Below are 14,850 nucleotides of genomic sequence, written 5' to 3' on the forward strand. Positions count from 1 at the left end.
AAAGGCATTTGACAAACCAGTGCAGGATGTACATTTTTATACATGATGGATAGTTTGGACATGTCTAGCAACTGACTTGAAGTTACCAAGTGATCTTACACGATTATGTCTCACATCCATTTTAGTATCTTCTTCTAAAACTATTTACTAATTGTTGGGCTAATATTCACCTCCTTTAATCTCATTTTTTCACCCAATCAGGTGATGTAGAGATTGGACTGATGGAGCGGAATGGGGGACTGGAGGTGGAGGTCGTCCAGGCCAGAGGCCTCACCATGAAACCAGGTTCAAAGGGACCTCCAGGTTTGTCTGTGATCAGTCTTTGAGCTCTGTTTTTCAGAGAATACCATTTATACCATAACGTGAGGTGTTTTGAGTCGAAATTTAACATTTATAAAGCTGCTTTACTTCTGTTTGTACTCCACATGAATGCTTTACAAGCCAGCAAATAGTTTCACATACACAACAGCCTGTAGGGCATATTTAATACTAATGGGATATAGCTTCCAAAAACATACTTTTTGTGCTTGACAATATAAAAAATAGACGAGTGAAGGGGGGAATGGAGCAGAAGCAGGCGATGCACTAAATAAGTAAAAACTGCATTTGTCTTTGCTCATGCAGTAGTGAAATGTGCATCTTGATGCTCTGACTTCAGATTTTAATCCATAGATACAGTCCAGTATTAAATGCCTCCTCTGGTCAGAATGATCATATTGTTGACTTTGATTGTAGCGCCTCGCCGCTGCACAATACTAAAGCAGGCATCAATTCCAACTGGATAAGAGCTAAACACCTTCACCGAAATGGAACAAAAAGTATCTGGGAAAAAAACTATGAAGGAGAGATAAAAGAGAATAGGAAAATAAACAGAGGAAAGCAAACAAATCAGCATAGACCACTATATTGTAACTGAAAGAAAAACATGGTCATGACAAGGGAGGTATAGAGATAAAAGGAACTCCGTGTACAGTGTAAAGACAAGTGAGGTTTTGCCTGCAGATTTTAGTGAGCCAGTGTCTGAATTATTTCTATCCTGTTATCAGCACACTAGACAGAAAGCTGTGACCTGTGTGTAAGCTCCAGTACTGTAAACTTACATTAGAATGCTGTTAGCGAAACCATATGTTATTATTAGCCAATATTTCTTCTTTAAACCTGTACAAACAGTAGTAGATGCTTTTATTCTGACAGCTGGTCAAGTGATCATGAATGATCATAAATCATAGTTTTCAGTTTTTATCATTTTTCTTTTCAAAATATACAGATGATTGGAACTTTCTCCTTACTTTCTGGTCACTGTGAACAGCAAAATTTTGAACAATAAGCTTGTTCCCTAGCCTGTATTTTGCAAGGTTAGATGGGAGCATCACCACAGGTATCTTAGAACATTCGAGGGTTACACATTCATGTGTTGTGCTTTCATCTTAGGCTTGTTGATGTGATTATACAACATTACAGCTTCATTCACAATTCAGTACTGACACGATTAACTGTTTGGTTCATCTCAGTTCAGCCTCCAAATTCCATTTGTACATTATAAGGAGTATTCAATTCAATTCAATTCAATCTTTATTGGCAGACTTCATGTCCATAGAAACAAGACAGAGACACACACACACAAGCCCTCCCCCTCCCCAAAACACAAGGTATCAACTTTAAAAAAATATATATATATATATTTATATATATAAATATATATATATATATATTTATATATATAAATAAATATATAACATATAAAACATTTGTAAAAATATAAAACCGTAATATACCTAAAACACAATTACTTAAAAGAAATCAATAAATACACAAACACTTCAACCAGTGCTTTCTCAGACTGGATGAGTAACGGGAACCACTCACTGTCGGATCTGCGAGTGCTAAAATTATACTGTTACTCGAACCATCCAGTCGTTCTCTAAAATTGAACATTAACTTTCTTAAAAGTGCTTTAAAAGTCCAAACACCCACAGCTGCAAACATCTGGCTGGCACTACCCCTTCTAGGTATCCTGCAAAGGATTCTCATCGCATCATTATATGCAACATGCAGCTTCTGCATGCTACATTGTTTGTAGGATGACCACAAGGGGGGCAGTATATAGCAGTGTACAATATGCTTTAACAAAGCCACTTTAACTGGAAGTGAACAAAAGCTGAATTTGCGTGCAATAGTATTTGCCTGCACATAGAGCTTACACCGTTGTCTCTATATGTCATCATCATCATTCATTTGCTCAGTAATAAAGTGACCAAGGTAGTTCACCTTTTTTTGGGCCACTTTAAACAAAGGGAAATTTAGCTGTTTATCCTGCTTAGTTCTACATATCAAAACAGCACTTTTAACAGAATTGTACTTTATGTCATATTGCACACCATTATTTGTTAGTCATTATTTTATAGCATCTGTTCAAAACACACTGTATGTGACAAATGCCCAGACAGTGTGTTGGAAGATCTTTTAGTCTCAACAAGATGAGCATATTTTTTTATCATATACTGAAAAACTAGAAATTAATCAGTCAAATCTATGTGTTTGCTGTCATTCTAGCAGCCTACATTAAAGTTTATCTTCTGGAGAATGGAATCTGTGTGGCCAAGAAGAAGACGAAATCAGTGAGAAAATCTCTGGATCCTCTCTACAACCAGGTCCTGGTCTTCTCTGAGAGTCCACAGGGGAAAGTGGTCCAGGTAAGATACACCTAACTTGACGTGCCATGCAGTTCGTTACACAGAACATTCAATTTGGGCATCAGCAGAAAATACAGAGAATGCTGATTCTATTGCAGGCTAATCATATCATGGAACCATTCAATATTTTATGAAAGTGCTAAATAAGAAGTACAGTGGGCCAAAGTTGGAGGTGCTTCGAAAGTTAGCATCCATAGACATTTTGTGTCATCTTTGTGAAGAAAATATATCTATTAAAGAAACATGAATTCTGTATGAGAGCATCAGCTTGCAGTGTCCTTACACCTAAAACACCCTCATGGCTTCCAATGACTGTCAACTGTGGAACAATCATTGGTACAGATCACTTTGATTTGTCAACAAGTTAACAACAAAGCTTAATGCGCAGCAAAAGGATTCCTGACGAATACAAAAAATAAGCTGTGAATTTACGTGTCTAATCTACAATATTGTGAAAAACCTGTAACTGTGAATAGATCCAAAATTTGGATTTTTTTTTTAAAGAAAATGCGTTTTGTTTTGTTTTTTACATAAAATTGTGACTTTATTTTTCACACTATTTTTACAAGGGTTTTGTTATGTGTGATTCTAAGTTTCAGGTGCCCTAAGTTTAATTGATAGATATTTTTGTTTTTTGTTTTGTTTTGGTTGCGTGGCTCCCTAAAAGCTATTTGGCACAGAGCACTTTCATTTGTCTAAAATGTAACACATAATTTCAAGTTTTGTCATCAAAAATGTTGAAAGAAGAGCAATTGGTTTTTATTGTAAAGGTCTATTTGTAAACAGAATTGAATATTAAACAGGAATTAAATATGTCATTGGTGTTTCAGAGTTCACATTTTCATCATTCTGTAATATAATATCCATTAATATCCAGTACACTCTTCTTACATGATAGGATTGTTAATTAAATGGAAATTAACAGTATAATTTACATGTAATAACACTTTCTGAAATTTAAAAAAAAGGTAAGACACAAATCCTTTTGGGATTTCATCAGAAAATGCATCTAGCATAAAAAAAATGTCAATACCTTTTTAAAAAGTCAAATCTATTATAAGTATTTGTGGGAGCACAGATTTACTAAATATTCAAGAGTTATACATGTATGTAAAATTACATGTAAAGACCAGGCCATTGCTGTTATGATAAATCCACTTAATAGTTTTTATAAAAGTGTTTTCAATTCTATTTATGCATAGTATATCTTTTTCCTAACATTTAATAGGGATTAAATGTACACGATTTTGAAAAAAATTCCAACTAATAACAATAATATTCTGTCATTTTTGGCCTGGGTATTTATATTATAGCAGTGTTTGGCTATATTATTAGGTAACTGTTTTAACAAGTAAATACCGCTATTTAACATAAAACAGACAAAAAATACACAAGAGCTCATGTAACTTAAAGCTAAAAACTACATTTTAATTACAGAAAGTTGATGTGAGTTAATGCAATGATACATTTCTGTTATTTTAGAGCATTTTTTCTGGCGTCTCAACTGCCAGAATATTACCCTTTTATGTATTTTTTTCCCATCAATAATCAGCAGGTAAAAATAGTATAGTGTTCAGTGGAGAGACTTGCAGCTCTTGCTCTGGCTGCTCTGCTGCTCCCGTCACTGTGTAATTAGCCACTAAACGCCTCCCTCTTAATTAGCTGCTGTCATGTCGCTGTCCTTCGAGTTTCATCAAACTCATTCACACTGGATAATGAAAATCGCTGAAATCAGCAGCACTTTTCAATTTGTCACTTACTGATCTAGCAAAGCAAAAAGCTGCTTAAGTCTACACTGAAAAGTCACTGAGAAACTTACTACTTGTGCCCAAAACCAACTCTCAGCTTTTTCAGCTATTTTTCCAGCCTTTCCAAAACATATCAAGTGCGAAATCTAACTAACAGCTGTTTGTCAACTTTTATTTTGACATCATAAAAAAAACATTCTCCCATGTCCCCATTCTGAACATTTTATAAATGAGGCATGGCTATAAGGGGTAAATTAAGATTTTATATGGCGCATGACGACAAAGTGTGTAATGATTCACCAAATTCATGGTTAGGGGGTGGGCATAAAAGTTGTTAAATAGAGTACCACCCTGCATGATCACTTTATAATGATTTGTTAATTAACTAAAATGAGACTTCATTTGTCACACTGCCAAAAATAACTTGAAGTGAACACCAAGGGCCTGCGTGGGTGACAGAATGAAATTGTGCTTTATTTATTTACAGTGATACTAATATAAAACACTGCACAGTGAGGTAGATGAGTCCAACATGGTGAAAAAAATTGAAAGCAATGAGCTCAAGAAAAGATATAGTCAGGAGGAGAAAACAACCAGGGAGACTCAGAAACATGAGGGTATTACAAGGAAGAAGGCTGAGGGGGAATAGACTCAAGACAGTAATGTAAAAGGGAAACAATGAGGTGATGCACAGCACAGAAAGCCACGATGAACTAATGTTCACAACAAGGCACAAAGTAAAATAACACAGAATACAACCGGAAGCAGAGGATGCAACACAACAAGCATTTTGGAATCTGAAATGAAGTCGTTAAAGGCAGATGATGTTTTACTCGGTGTCAATAAACAACAAAACAACAAAAATGAGTGGCAGCTGTTACTGAATTCCTAAATTTATACTACAGTTATTTTCTTCTTTCTTTGATTATTATTAAAAACAGATCCAGGGTTTACTTTGTGTATGTTTCCAGTATGTGTCTTTTATCTGACTCTTTTCAATCATTTATTATTAAGCTGTCTCTTCAAACTAGGGGGAGGTTCTGCTGTCAAACTGTCAGCGGATTAGAAAATGACATGCTGGCTATTTGGAATAATCTCACTAGGTTATATGTGACTTTTATATGCTAGACCACAGACATGTAAATATTTATTGTAACATACCCTTACTTAACAAGGTGAGGTAATTCTGTCCAGTGCCATTGCTTATAGATCAACGTCAACCTGGCATCAGTGTTCAAATTCAGCCTGTCTTAACCTAATCTCTTCTGACACGACCCTCAAACAGTTATTAAACTTAGTGGTTATTCCAAAATAATGGGTATTAATCTTTCTGTTTACGCTGCCTAAGAAAGCTTCCCACTGGAGGGATTTGCTCCCATTCGGGCCCAGAAACATTAGTGAGATCTAGCACTGATTCTGCCTTGTTCTCCGAGCATTTCTCTTATTCCTAGAGAGTGCAAACTTTGGATCTTGGACACTGCAGATGTCATCCTCCATAGCTAACAAACAACTGGTTTCTGCTGTTTTAACTCTCACTTCTCCCATTACCAATGTCTCTTTCCTAATTTGTAGAGGTTAAGGTTAAGATCTTTTTTGAAGAAAAATCAGAAAAAGAAATAGATTATCCTTCTTTGAAAAGCAGAAGACTAGGTTGAAATAGATTTGACCATTGAGTCTCTGTGGAAATCACTTGCAGACACACACTAACATATATCAAGGAAATCAGTGTGCTGGGATGTACAGACACACAAGACCAAAACATGAGTGGACACATTTGCTGAAGGATATTGATTATTTTGTCCACTCCTTGACAAGCTGCTGGGTGGTCTGAGATGAGTCCTGATGTTATCAGGATGTCAGGAGGCAGAGGACAACAAAAGTACAAACACACACAGGATTCCAAACACTACCATCATCCCTCTCTCTCGTGCACAGCACCTCTTTATTTAGTTTTATTGACACCTAACTCTTCTCTCTGCTGCTGTACCAGAGAGAATAACTATCAAGACTGATGGGTTTAGTACAGATGAGCAAGGCAACTTATTAACCTTATTCCTTTATTTTGTTTTCAGTCTTGAAGTAGGCTCTGTAAACATGCATTCTATCCCTTCCTGAGTCTATATGTAATTACAAATGCAGGAAATAAACATTCTGGTTTTTATTATAGGAATATATTTTAGTATATTTTAGAGTCTTACCTTCTAACTCTATATTACGACTCTCTTCCACAGGTTATTGTTTGGGGCAACTATGGACGGATGGACCGCAAATGCTTCATGGGTGTAGCTCGAATCCTACTGGAGGAGCTGGACCTCAGCACAATGGTTATCGGCTGGTACAAGCTTTTCCCTACCTCCTCCATGGTGGATCCAACAATGGCACCGCTCATCCGCCATTCATCCCAGATGTCATTGGAGAGCACCATTGGGCCCTGTTGTGAGCGATCATAAGACTCACGCAGAAATGTATAGTTTTGATGTTGCGGCTAAGTTTCCATTGCTTCAACCAAGTACAGAGTTTTTGTAAACCCTGCATTGCTGCACCTGGGTCAGCCAGGCAGTGCTGTCCCTGGAGCAGGTAGATGTAAAGTATCTCACTCAAGGCTACTTCGACAGGCCCAGCTACACTGGGGAATGAATCACTTCCCTAATTTGGAAATCAATTTACAAACCAGTTGGTCATGCTGGTTCTCATTGGAAATGTGTTATAATTCTTTGATATTGTATCAGACTATTTCCCGAGACTCATGGGAAGTACATTTCTTTTGTTGTTGCAACCGACCGCCCCCCGGAATTTTTTTTTCTCTTCAGAGCTCTATAAAGAAAAAACAAAAACCTTCTTAATGAGGATACTTCAAAGAAGGGTTTGGTTGCCGACATTGATTACATCCTATTGGGACCACGATAGACTCCAGGCTCAGCTCGCTTCAGCTACAGCCCTTCTTTACAGCCTACATTCAATTCCCCATCCCAGGACTGCTTGTTGTCTTTCTGTGTCTTCATTAAGGGGCTGGGCAGCTTCTGAGTGTTATTGTCTACCCACGAGTCCTAGGAGAAAGTGAGACTGTCCTCAAATTGTTTGACAAACCACCATCTCATTTTGAGGGAGCATTGATGGCGAATGAATGTGTGCATAGCAACTTGAGAGGCTTTCAAAGAATATATAAAGTTAAGTGTTGTAACTGACCAAGACATTACCTGGTTTTTAGCACTTGACCTGTATTACATTTCTTGTGTCACACGTTTGGCCCATCATTGTTCACTTTATTTGGTAAAATGTAGAGAATCTGAGAGGTAGAAATATGAATGAAACCCCCATCATCTACTGGAAGGATGAAGATTTGGAACTGATTTTGTGGGTCAGGGCTAGTCCTGGCTTTCTCTCCTGTTAACTACATTTACCTGGAATACAAGGTATAAAGTGGTCAAAGAGTGAATTTATATGGCTTAGAAGAAGAACTACCACATTATGAGTTTAAAAAAAAAACGTGTCTCATTATAACCCCAAAGCATGTACTTTTTAAATTGCAATGAATCTTGGTATTAGCTGATTTTGCAGATTGTTTTGTCACCATTTTTGGAAGGTGCTTTTCAATCACATCAGTTACTGTTGTGTTTGGAATCAAGCACATAAAAACATGTATCCTTTGGGTTTAAAAAAAATAGCTGGGTGTTTCTTGAATCAACAGCACACCGATTATGTTCAATTAGAGATTTCCAGAGTATGGCACCAGATGTAATCAAAGTCCACCAACCTGAATCACTTCAGGCGGTGTGATATGTGAAAACATTTGACTCCTTCCTCTTGAATATCGTTATGAAAATGCTAGTTTGATAGTTTCACAACCACACTAAATTGGATTTTATGCATGCATTATATCGTATTAGATTAGAATTAGAATTCAAACCAAATAACCATAAATGCATGATCTTAGCATGATTAAATTATGTTAACCTTTATGAGGACACCGTCTACATCCGCCTGGCAAGAAACAACCAGGGTTTAATGGGCTCATGTTGAAGGTGTTTTACTCTTATTTAGTTTAATATAGTTTTCACATTCCACATTCACATGGAATACAGGAGGTAGTTTTGTATCTGAGCTGTAGCACTGACAAACAACAAGCAAATGCAATAGCAATCTGACGTCACTGACTTAACACATTGCTGTACATCCCAGTTTAAGTGTAGTTTCTTTTTAGCTAATACTGTAGAAATAGATTCCTCCCCGCTATTTTTAAAGCGTTGGCTAACAGTTCTCTAATAACAGTTTATACTGTGCCAATTTTTACCAGCAAGTGTCTTCTTCTTCCTTTTCTTCAATTACCTTGCGGCATGTGCCATTATGAGGGAGGCACAAAAACAACCACTTATAACATCTGACAGCAACATTCAGGCTGTGCAGAGAATCACCCCCTTTATTCTAAATTACAGTCCTAATCCACAGAACGTCAAGGCACCTGGTGATTAGCCATGCTACCACTCAGTACAGAGGAAAAAAGGAAAGAGAGGAAGGAAGCATGAAATGTACTTTGCATCATCCAAACAAAGGATCTGAGTGGACTGGCGTCAGGTTTTGTGGACTTCAGAAAAGGACACAAAAATAGGTGGAATTAAAGGAAACACAATGTGCACACTGTAGAGAAATTCATAGTTTATTGAAACGCAAAAGCATATGTATTTCATTGGGGCACTTTATGATTCTTAATGTCTTTTTATGTGTAAATATTGTTAGTGTCTTCTGGAGTGAGCCAAAGTTAACTTATCATGGCTGAGGTGGTTAATGTCAAAGCTCTGAAAGAGGGAAGTGATATTCTTGTTAGTTACTGTAAGATTGTAGCATTAGCTGGTAGCATTCGCATGACTAATTTAAACTTCTAATTAACAAACAACTTGATAAGACTAAGCATGAACTACATGCTACACAGCAGGAAGACTAGTGAAATACAGTACATTGGGTTAAGATCCAATGATAGTGGGGGTCAAAATATGTAGCAAATGTATTTAGATAATGATAAAGGTGACTAATTGTTTTTTTTTTCTAAATTAATAAAACATTCTAATATGAAGATTTTAAGCCAGTTTATTTCATTAATTAATTTATTGTTTTTGGGTTTTTTTTACTTTGAATGAAAATTTCAGAACCAAATTTTTATTAAATCTGCTTTTAATTTAATCAAATCACCCAATTTGGAGCAATTTTACTCTAAAAAGGGGCCTCTAAAATTGCCTCTCTTTTGCCAGTAGCAGTCTTGCAGGGATATTAATGCTGCATTTAGTTCCAAACTGTTTAACAAAATTCTGTAAAGCAATAATCAGAAAGCATCCACTCACTGTATTTGTCTGTTACTTGACAGAAAAATGACATGAGTAAGTAGTGATTTTCGCTGTGGTAAGATTCATCATTGAAAACAAAACAATTGAATTCATCATGAGGCATAAAGGGACTTTTTTTTTTAAATGTGCAATTCCAAACTTTTACTTTGAAAAAAAATGTCTTAACGTGTCCATTTGTTGCATGTGCAGACAAATGACATTGAATGCAGAAACTGAAAATCACTTCCAGAAAAATGTCATTTTATTTTTTTCAATGTTTTTTCAACAAAACTGTCATGTAGTGTCTTATATCTGTAAAAAAGTGTTAGAACTCTGTATGTACCATACATACATATATACAAATATATAAAATTAATATATAATTAGATATAAAATAATGAACTCCCCTTACTTTCACTCAAGGAATGTGTTTGTATTAGTGCTTTTTGTGCCAAAACAGAGATTAGATTAGATATTTGATGGGTAATGGGTTGTTTTCCCAGTTTTGATTCAATGAAAGCCAGTTTCACAAAACTGGGATTCAGTCGTTCACCAAGCCATAAGCAGGATACATGCATCCAAATGATTTAGATTTATCTAATGGCAGCCAGGAGTGATGTAAAAAAACATCACTGAAGTTTCCCACCTCTCTATCTCTAACCTGCAGCCGCTCCCTGTGCAACATAAAGGAACAGATGTTTATAAAGCATTTATCAAAGAGACAATTGTTAACTGTACCATATTAAACTTTAAACAAGTTTCCCAAAATTTCCCCTCTCCAGTGGAGAAACATGACAGCAGTAGTGTGCGATGCATGCAGGAAATAATGGGGTTTTTATGACGTCTACAGATGCAGTCATTTGTGTGAATTTGGGGTATGATTTATTATTCGAATAATATTAATATTAATAATAATATTGTTAATAATAATAATAATAATTCTGTAAGTGTCTGAGAGACAGTTTATATGCCAGCCTTCTTACCAGGATTAAGAGTAACTGTTAATAATCATTGTGTAAATTTTCTCATGCAATGATTCGCCTTCATCACTTTGAGTTAGTCAGTGACACTGTGTAATTTTGAAGGCAAATGATTGACCTGATGAAGTCTGTTAATGTTATTGTTGACATGTTCAGGACCAAAAATGTATGTTTTTGCATTCCTCCATGTTTTGATTGTGTCTGCCACTTGGATGTTAATTGTGTACTTCTATCAATTGTAATGTAAGTAGAGGCCTTAAACACACAATACACATTTTTGCCAGGGCTAAGGAATGAGAATTGGCACACTAAGTGATCAACGCAGGGCAAGAAAAGAGAGAAAAAGACATTTCAATCCATTATTTAAAACAACTTTAGTGTCATCTATGGAAATAGAAATCTGTGCATATGTTCTTAATGAATTTCTGATATACTGAACAAATGAACAAATTGAGCAAAAAAACTACTAATAATAAAACAATAAAAACATATTTTACAGGATAGATTCAACCATTTTGACCCATTTCTTATCAAAACATATTTTCTAAACTGTGCTGTTGTTTATCTGTTGATGTTTGGATGCACCTCGTTTTACTTTTATGTTTCAAATGAGGTGTTTAAACAAAACAAAAAGCCCCCACTAATCCTATCTTGCCGAGGTCCTTTTACACTGTTAAGGTTGTAATTCTGCAAAACCAGACCTTACTTTTTATATATTAGTGGTACTTGATTGTATACATGGTGCCATTTGGGACCAATGCCCAAGAAATGAAGAAAACTGTAGGGGAACGATTTTGTTACATGTATTAAGCTTCTTGTGTGTTTTTGCTCATATTTTTTAGGGTGTAATTTTTACATACCTGCTCCTTTGGCTGCTGCTGGCTTTTACACATTATAAACTGCCATTCACCTGGTTATAGCAAACAGTAGTATATTAAGATGAGTCATGTGCTCCTTCGGTCTTTATTTATATTAACTTTAAAAATAAATCAATGAAGAGCAGATATGTCGAGACAGTTGAAAATCAAATTCTTAAAAAAAATCACATTCTTTAAAATAAAATAGTCAAATATGAATATTATGCTTCCTGGCAGGCCAGACTTTCTGCTGCTAAGCAGCTGATAAGATTAGTGATGATATAATGTACAAGCACAGCTTGTGGCACTGAATATTAAGTACATTCAATAATACAATTCATTTGGGGATATTTTGGACTGTCAGAAAAATGCATACTTTCTAAAGACTCAGCACAGAATGCTAGTCTGGTGTGGTTAAGTGTGCTGTGTCAGCGATAAATGACCACTATGCCAAAAGTCTTTTAGGCCCAACACCAAGTTGTAGTGATAAAACGTATATGCCTAGGGTTTATGACCTCAGGGGAATCCTCCAAAATTTTGAGGTAAACAAAACATCCTTAATAATGACAAATATCTCTTACTTAAATTGTAAATTAAAATAGGCCAAAAGATAGTTAATGTTTTGCCCCATTTTGACAGAGATTATGTAGTTTGTGTTTAAATGTCAGCAAATAGCTTCAATATGTGTAAACTGGAGAACTACTTTTTCATGTAGTAGTCAATAAAACACCGAGCTAACCTTGGTGTACAATGGGTTAAGTCTGTGTCTGTTTTTGCAGATCAACCTAAAAGTGACACTGGAAAGATTTACCTTTGAAGAAGAAAAGAAAAAAATTTCTGTTATCTGCTAAAATCAGCCATATCTTTCCCCTCTGAAGTACATGAGATTTTACTCATTAGAAAGAAAGCAAGCACTCCTTGAATCGTTTTCTTTAGAGTGACAGTGTGTATGTTTCTCGACATATCAAATTATGTTCTCTCACAGGGAAGAGGTGGATGAGTGGGTGGATGAAAGGGAAGATGCTGCTCCTCTGTGGCTATTATGAAACAGTGGCTGGTGGATCCCAAAAGCAGCACATCTCCTCCAGTCCGCTGTGCTGCAGAGACAGCGATCCACAAGCTTTATTTCTTTCCTTCTTAGAGCCCCCAACTGCCTCACAGCCCAAAACTAACCCTCATAAATGTTTTCCCTCACACACCATCTGGTAGATTATCGCGTTCAAAGCATTTCATATTACCATGACTTAATACATTACACAGTTCGGTGAACCAAGTGAGAATCAAAGTGCCATGAGAAATCATAACTTTGTTTTTTTCTTTTCTTTTGGTTTTGTTTTGCTTTTTTTTTTGTTCTATTTTGTTGTTACTGTTTTTATTTTATGACTGTTTGGTGTAGATTTAGCTCTCATCTTTCTAGATTATATCTCAGTCATTCAGTTCTACACAAGTCTTAACTCACTGTTTTGCAAACATGGTTGTTTTATTTCCTCAGTGATACAAAGCCATCATATTAAAAAAATTCACAGCCTTAAATTCTATTCTTTAAATCATGTGGTGATGTCTTCTAAAGGCATATGAGAATTGTCTAAACCATACATATTCCCAAGACCCCTAACATAATAAGGGAAGGCGATGTTTTGGTTTTAAGATGCGTAGTATAAAACAGTTTTACAGGCCTTCTTATGTTTTCAAGGACATGTAATATGGGCAACGTCTGGAAGCAATGTTACTGGAAAAGTTTTCCTTAGTGACGAGCATTTATCCAGGGAAAAATTGTTTTTGTCAGCTACACTTTCATTAGATAAATAAACCTATCCATTTTCTTTCTTCATTGTCTTTATTGTTGCACTTGCAATTTTTGCTACTAGAACATTAACAGCAGTAACAGTAAGGTATTTTGCCAGGTATCTGTTTAAACGCCATATTTTAAGAATTGCCAATCTGTTTAAATATTTGAAATACTGATTTGTAAGTATATTGCATTTTTTTTTTATTTACTTTATTCCAGTAGAATAGCATTAACAATCGTTAGCATTAAAGTACAAAAAAGCTGCAAAAGTCCATATGCATTGCTTTCCATTTGTTGCTCATGTTTTACTGACTTGAAGTCCTGAATGTTATCAGAAGAGTGACAAAATGTTGTAACTTTAGTTTTAGTCACTGCGCTGTCATTTAAAACACATATATTTGCAGATTCTTTGGGAAACCGTTATATTGTTGAGTAAATGCACAATTTGGTGTATTGTTATTCTATTCCAGCTGTCAATAAAATAGTTTAACTCCATCATTAAATGCTTTATCTGGTTTTTTTTTTATCTATTTGTTTAATTTAAGGTGGTCATATAAAAAGCAGCAGAAAGACGTTCTATGCTTACAAAACATTGCTTATTGATTATTTGTACAATGTCGATATTATATTGCTTTATTTTTAAACAGCCTTTTTAAGATCTGGCCAAGCGCTACAGAAGAAAACAAGCCTATGGTTAACTCTGGGACATTTACTGCAATGTTTATTAATGCACATCATCCCTGTTAGAAAGAAAAAAACAAATACATCAAAATCCTGGAAAAGGAATGTCACATCCACTCAAAGGGAGACAATCAGACACATACTTGTCATACCAGCTAAGAAGTACTTTTGAATTATACTTGAATTTTTATTTTTCAGAAGGGGGCACAGTTAGCCCATAAGCAACATAACACTGACAAGCTACATAAGGGTGAGAGTCTGGTTTGGATGGACAGAGGACTACAGCTTTACAACAAAAGACACTTCGAGGTCACAGACTAAGCACTTAATTGTAACCTATATGTCATTTGATAAGTAATCTGCATCATTCAACATCAGTAATCATTATTTCACCTGTTGTTGGTTTATGTCACTCTATTTGACATTCTGTGCCTTTATGGAGCCCTTTTAGCCATTCATCGTGACTTTATTGATAACTATTTTATAAAACATAAATCCACAGTGACCTTGAACTTGGTGGTGTTGGTTCTTGTCAATGTATATGATTTTATTATTAGTTATTAGTTATCTTTCTCTGTGCTGAGTGACATTAATGCTTAGGTTTTTAGTAACTGCAAGTTCTTGGTTCCTTTCTGCCTCTCTGCCTGTGTGATTTTGCTCCTGTCCCTCTTCGAAAACACTTTATTTTGAAGGTTAGGGCCTCATGTAGGTTTCCATGCTTTTACTTCCCTTAAAGCCTGAACCATAAAATAATTGCCAGAAAATTCAGATTTCTTTAAAAAATTAA

General features: G+C 35.6%; 1 protein-coding gene across 2 annotated transcripts in view; it reads left to right on the top strand.

The window, feature by feature from the left end:
• rims4 (regulating synaptic membrane exocytosis 4) overlaps positions 1–13,877 on the top strand; it is a 51,707-nt gene extending 37,830 nt beyond the window's left edge. For both annotated transcript variants that reach the window (XM_085457253.1, XM_085457254.1), the window contains exons 4-6: positions 202–303; positions 2,554–2,693; positions 6,673–13,877. In XM_085457253.1, the coding sequence (XP_085313379.1) occupies positions 202–303; positions 2,554–2,693; positions 6,673–6,891 (461 nt within the window). In that variant the 3' untranslated portion in view covers positions 6,892–13,877. The remainder of the gene's footprint in view (positions 1–201; positions 304–2,553; positions 2,694–6,672) is intronic.
• Positions 13,878–14,850: the final 973 nt, after the last annotated feature.

The sequence above is a fragment of the Copadichromis virginalis genome, linkage group LG5, assembly GCF_057382275.1.
Source record: "Copadichromis virginalis isolate Kocher_CV1m ecotype Utaka linkage group LG5, C_Virginalis_male_GT1.1, whole genome shotgun sequence".
Taxonomy (NCBI): domain Eukaryota; kingdom Metazoa; phylum Chordata; class Actinopteri; order Cichliformes; family Cichlidae; genus Copadichromis; species Copadichromis virginalis.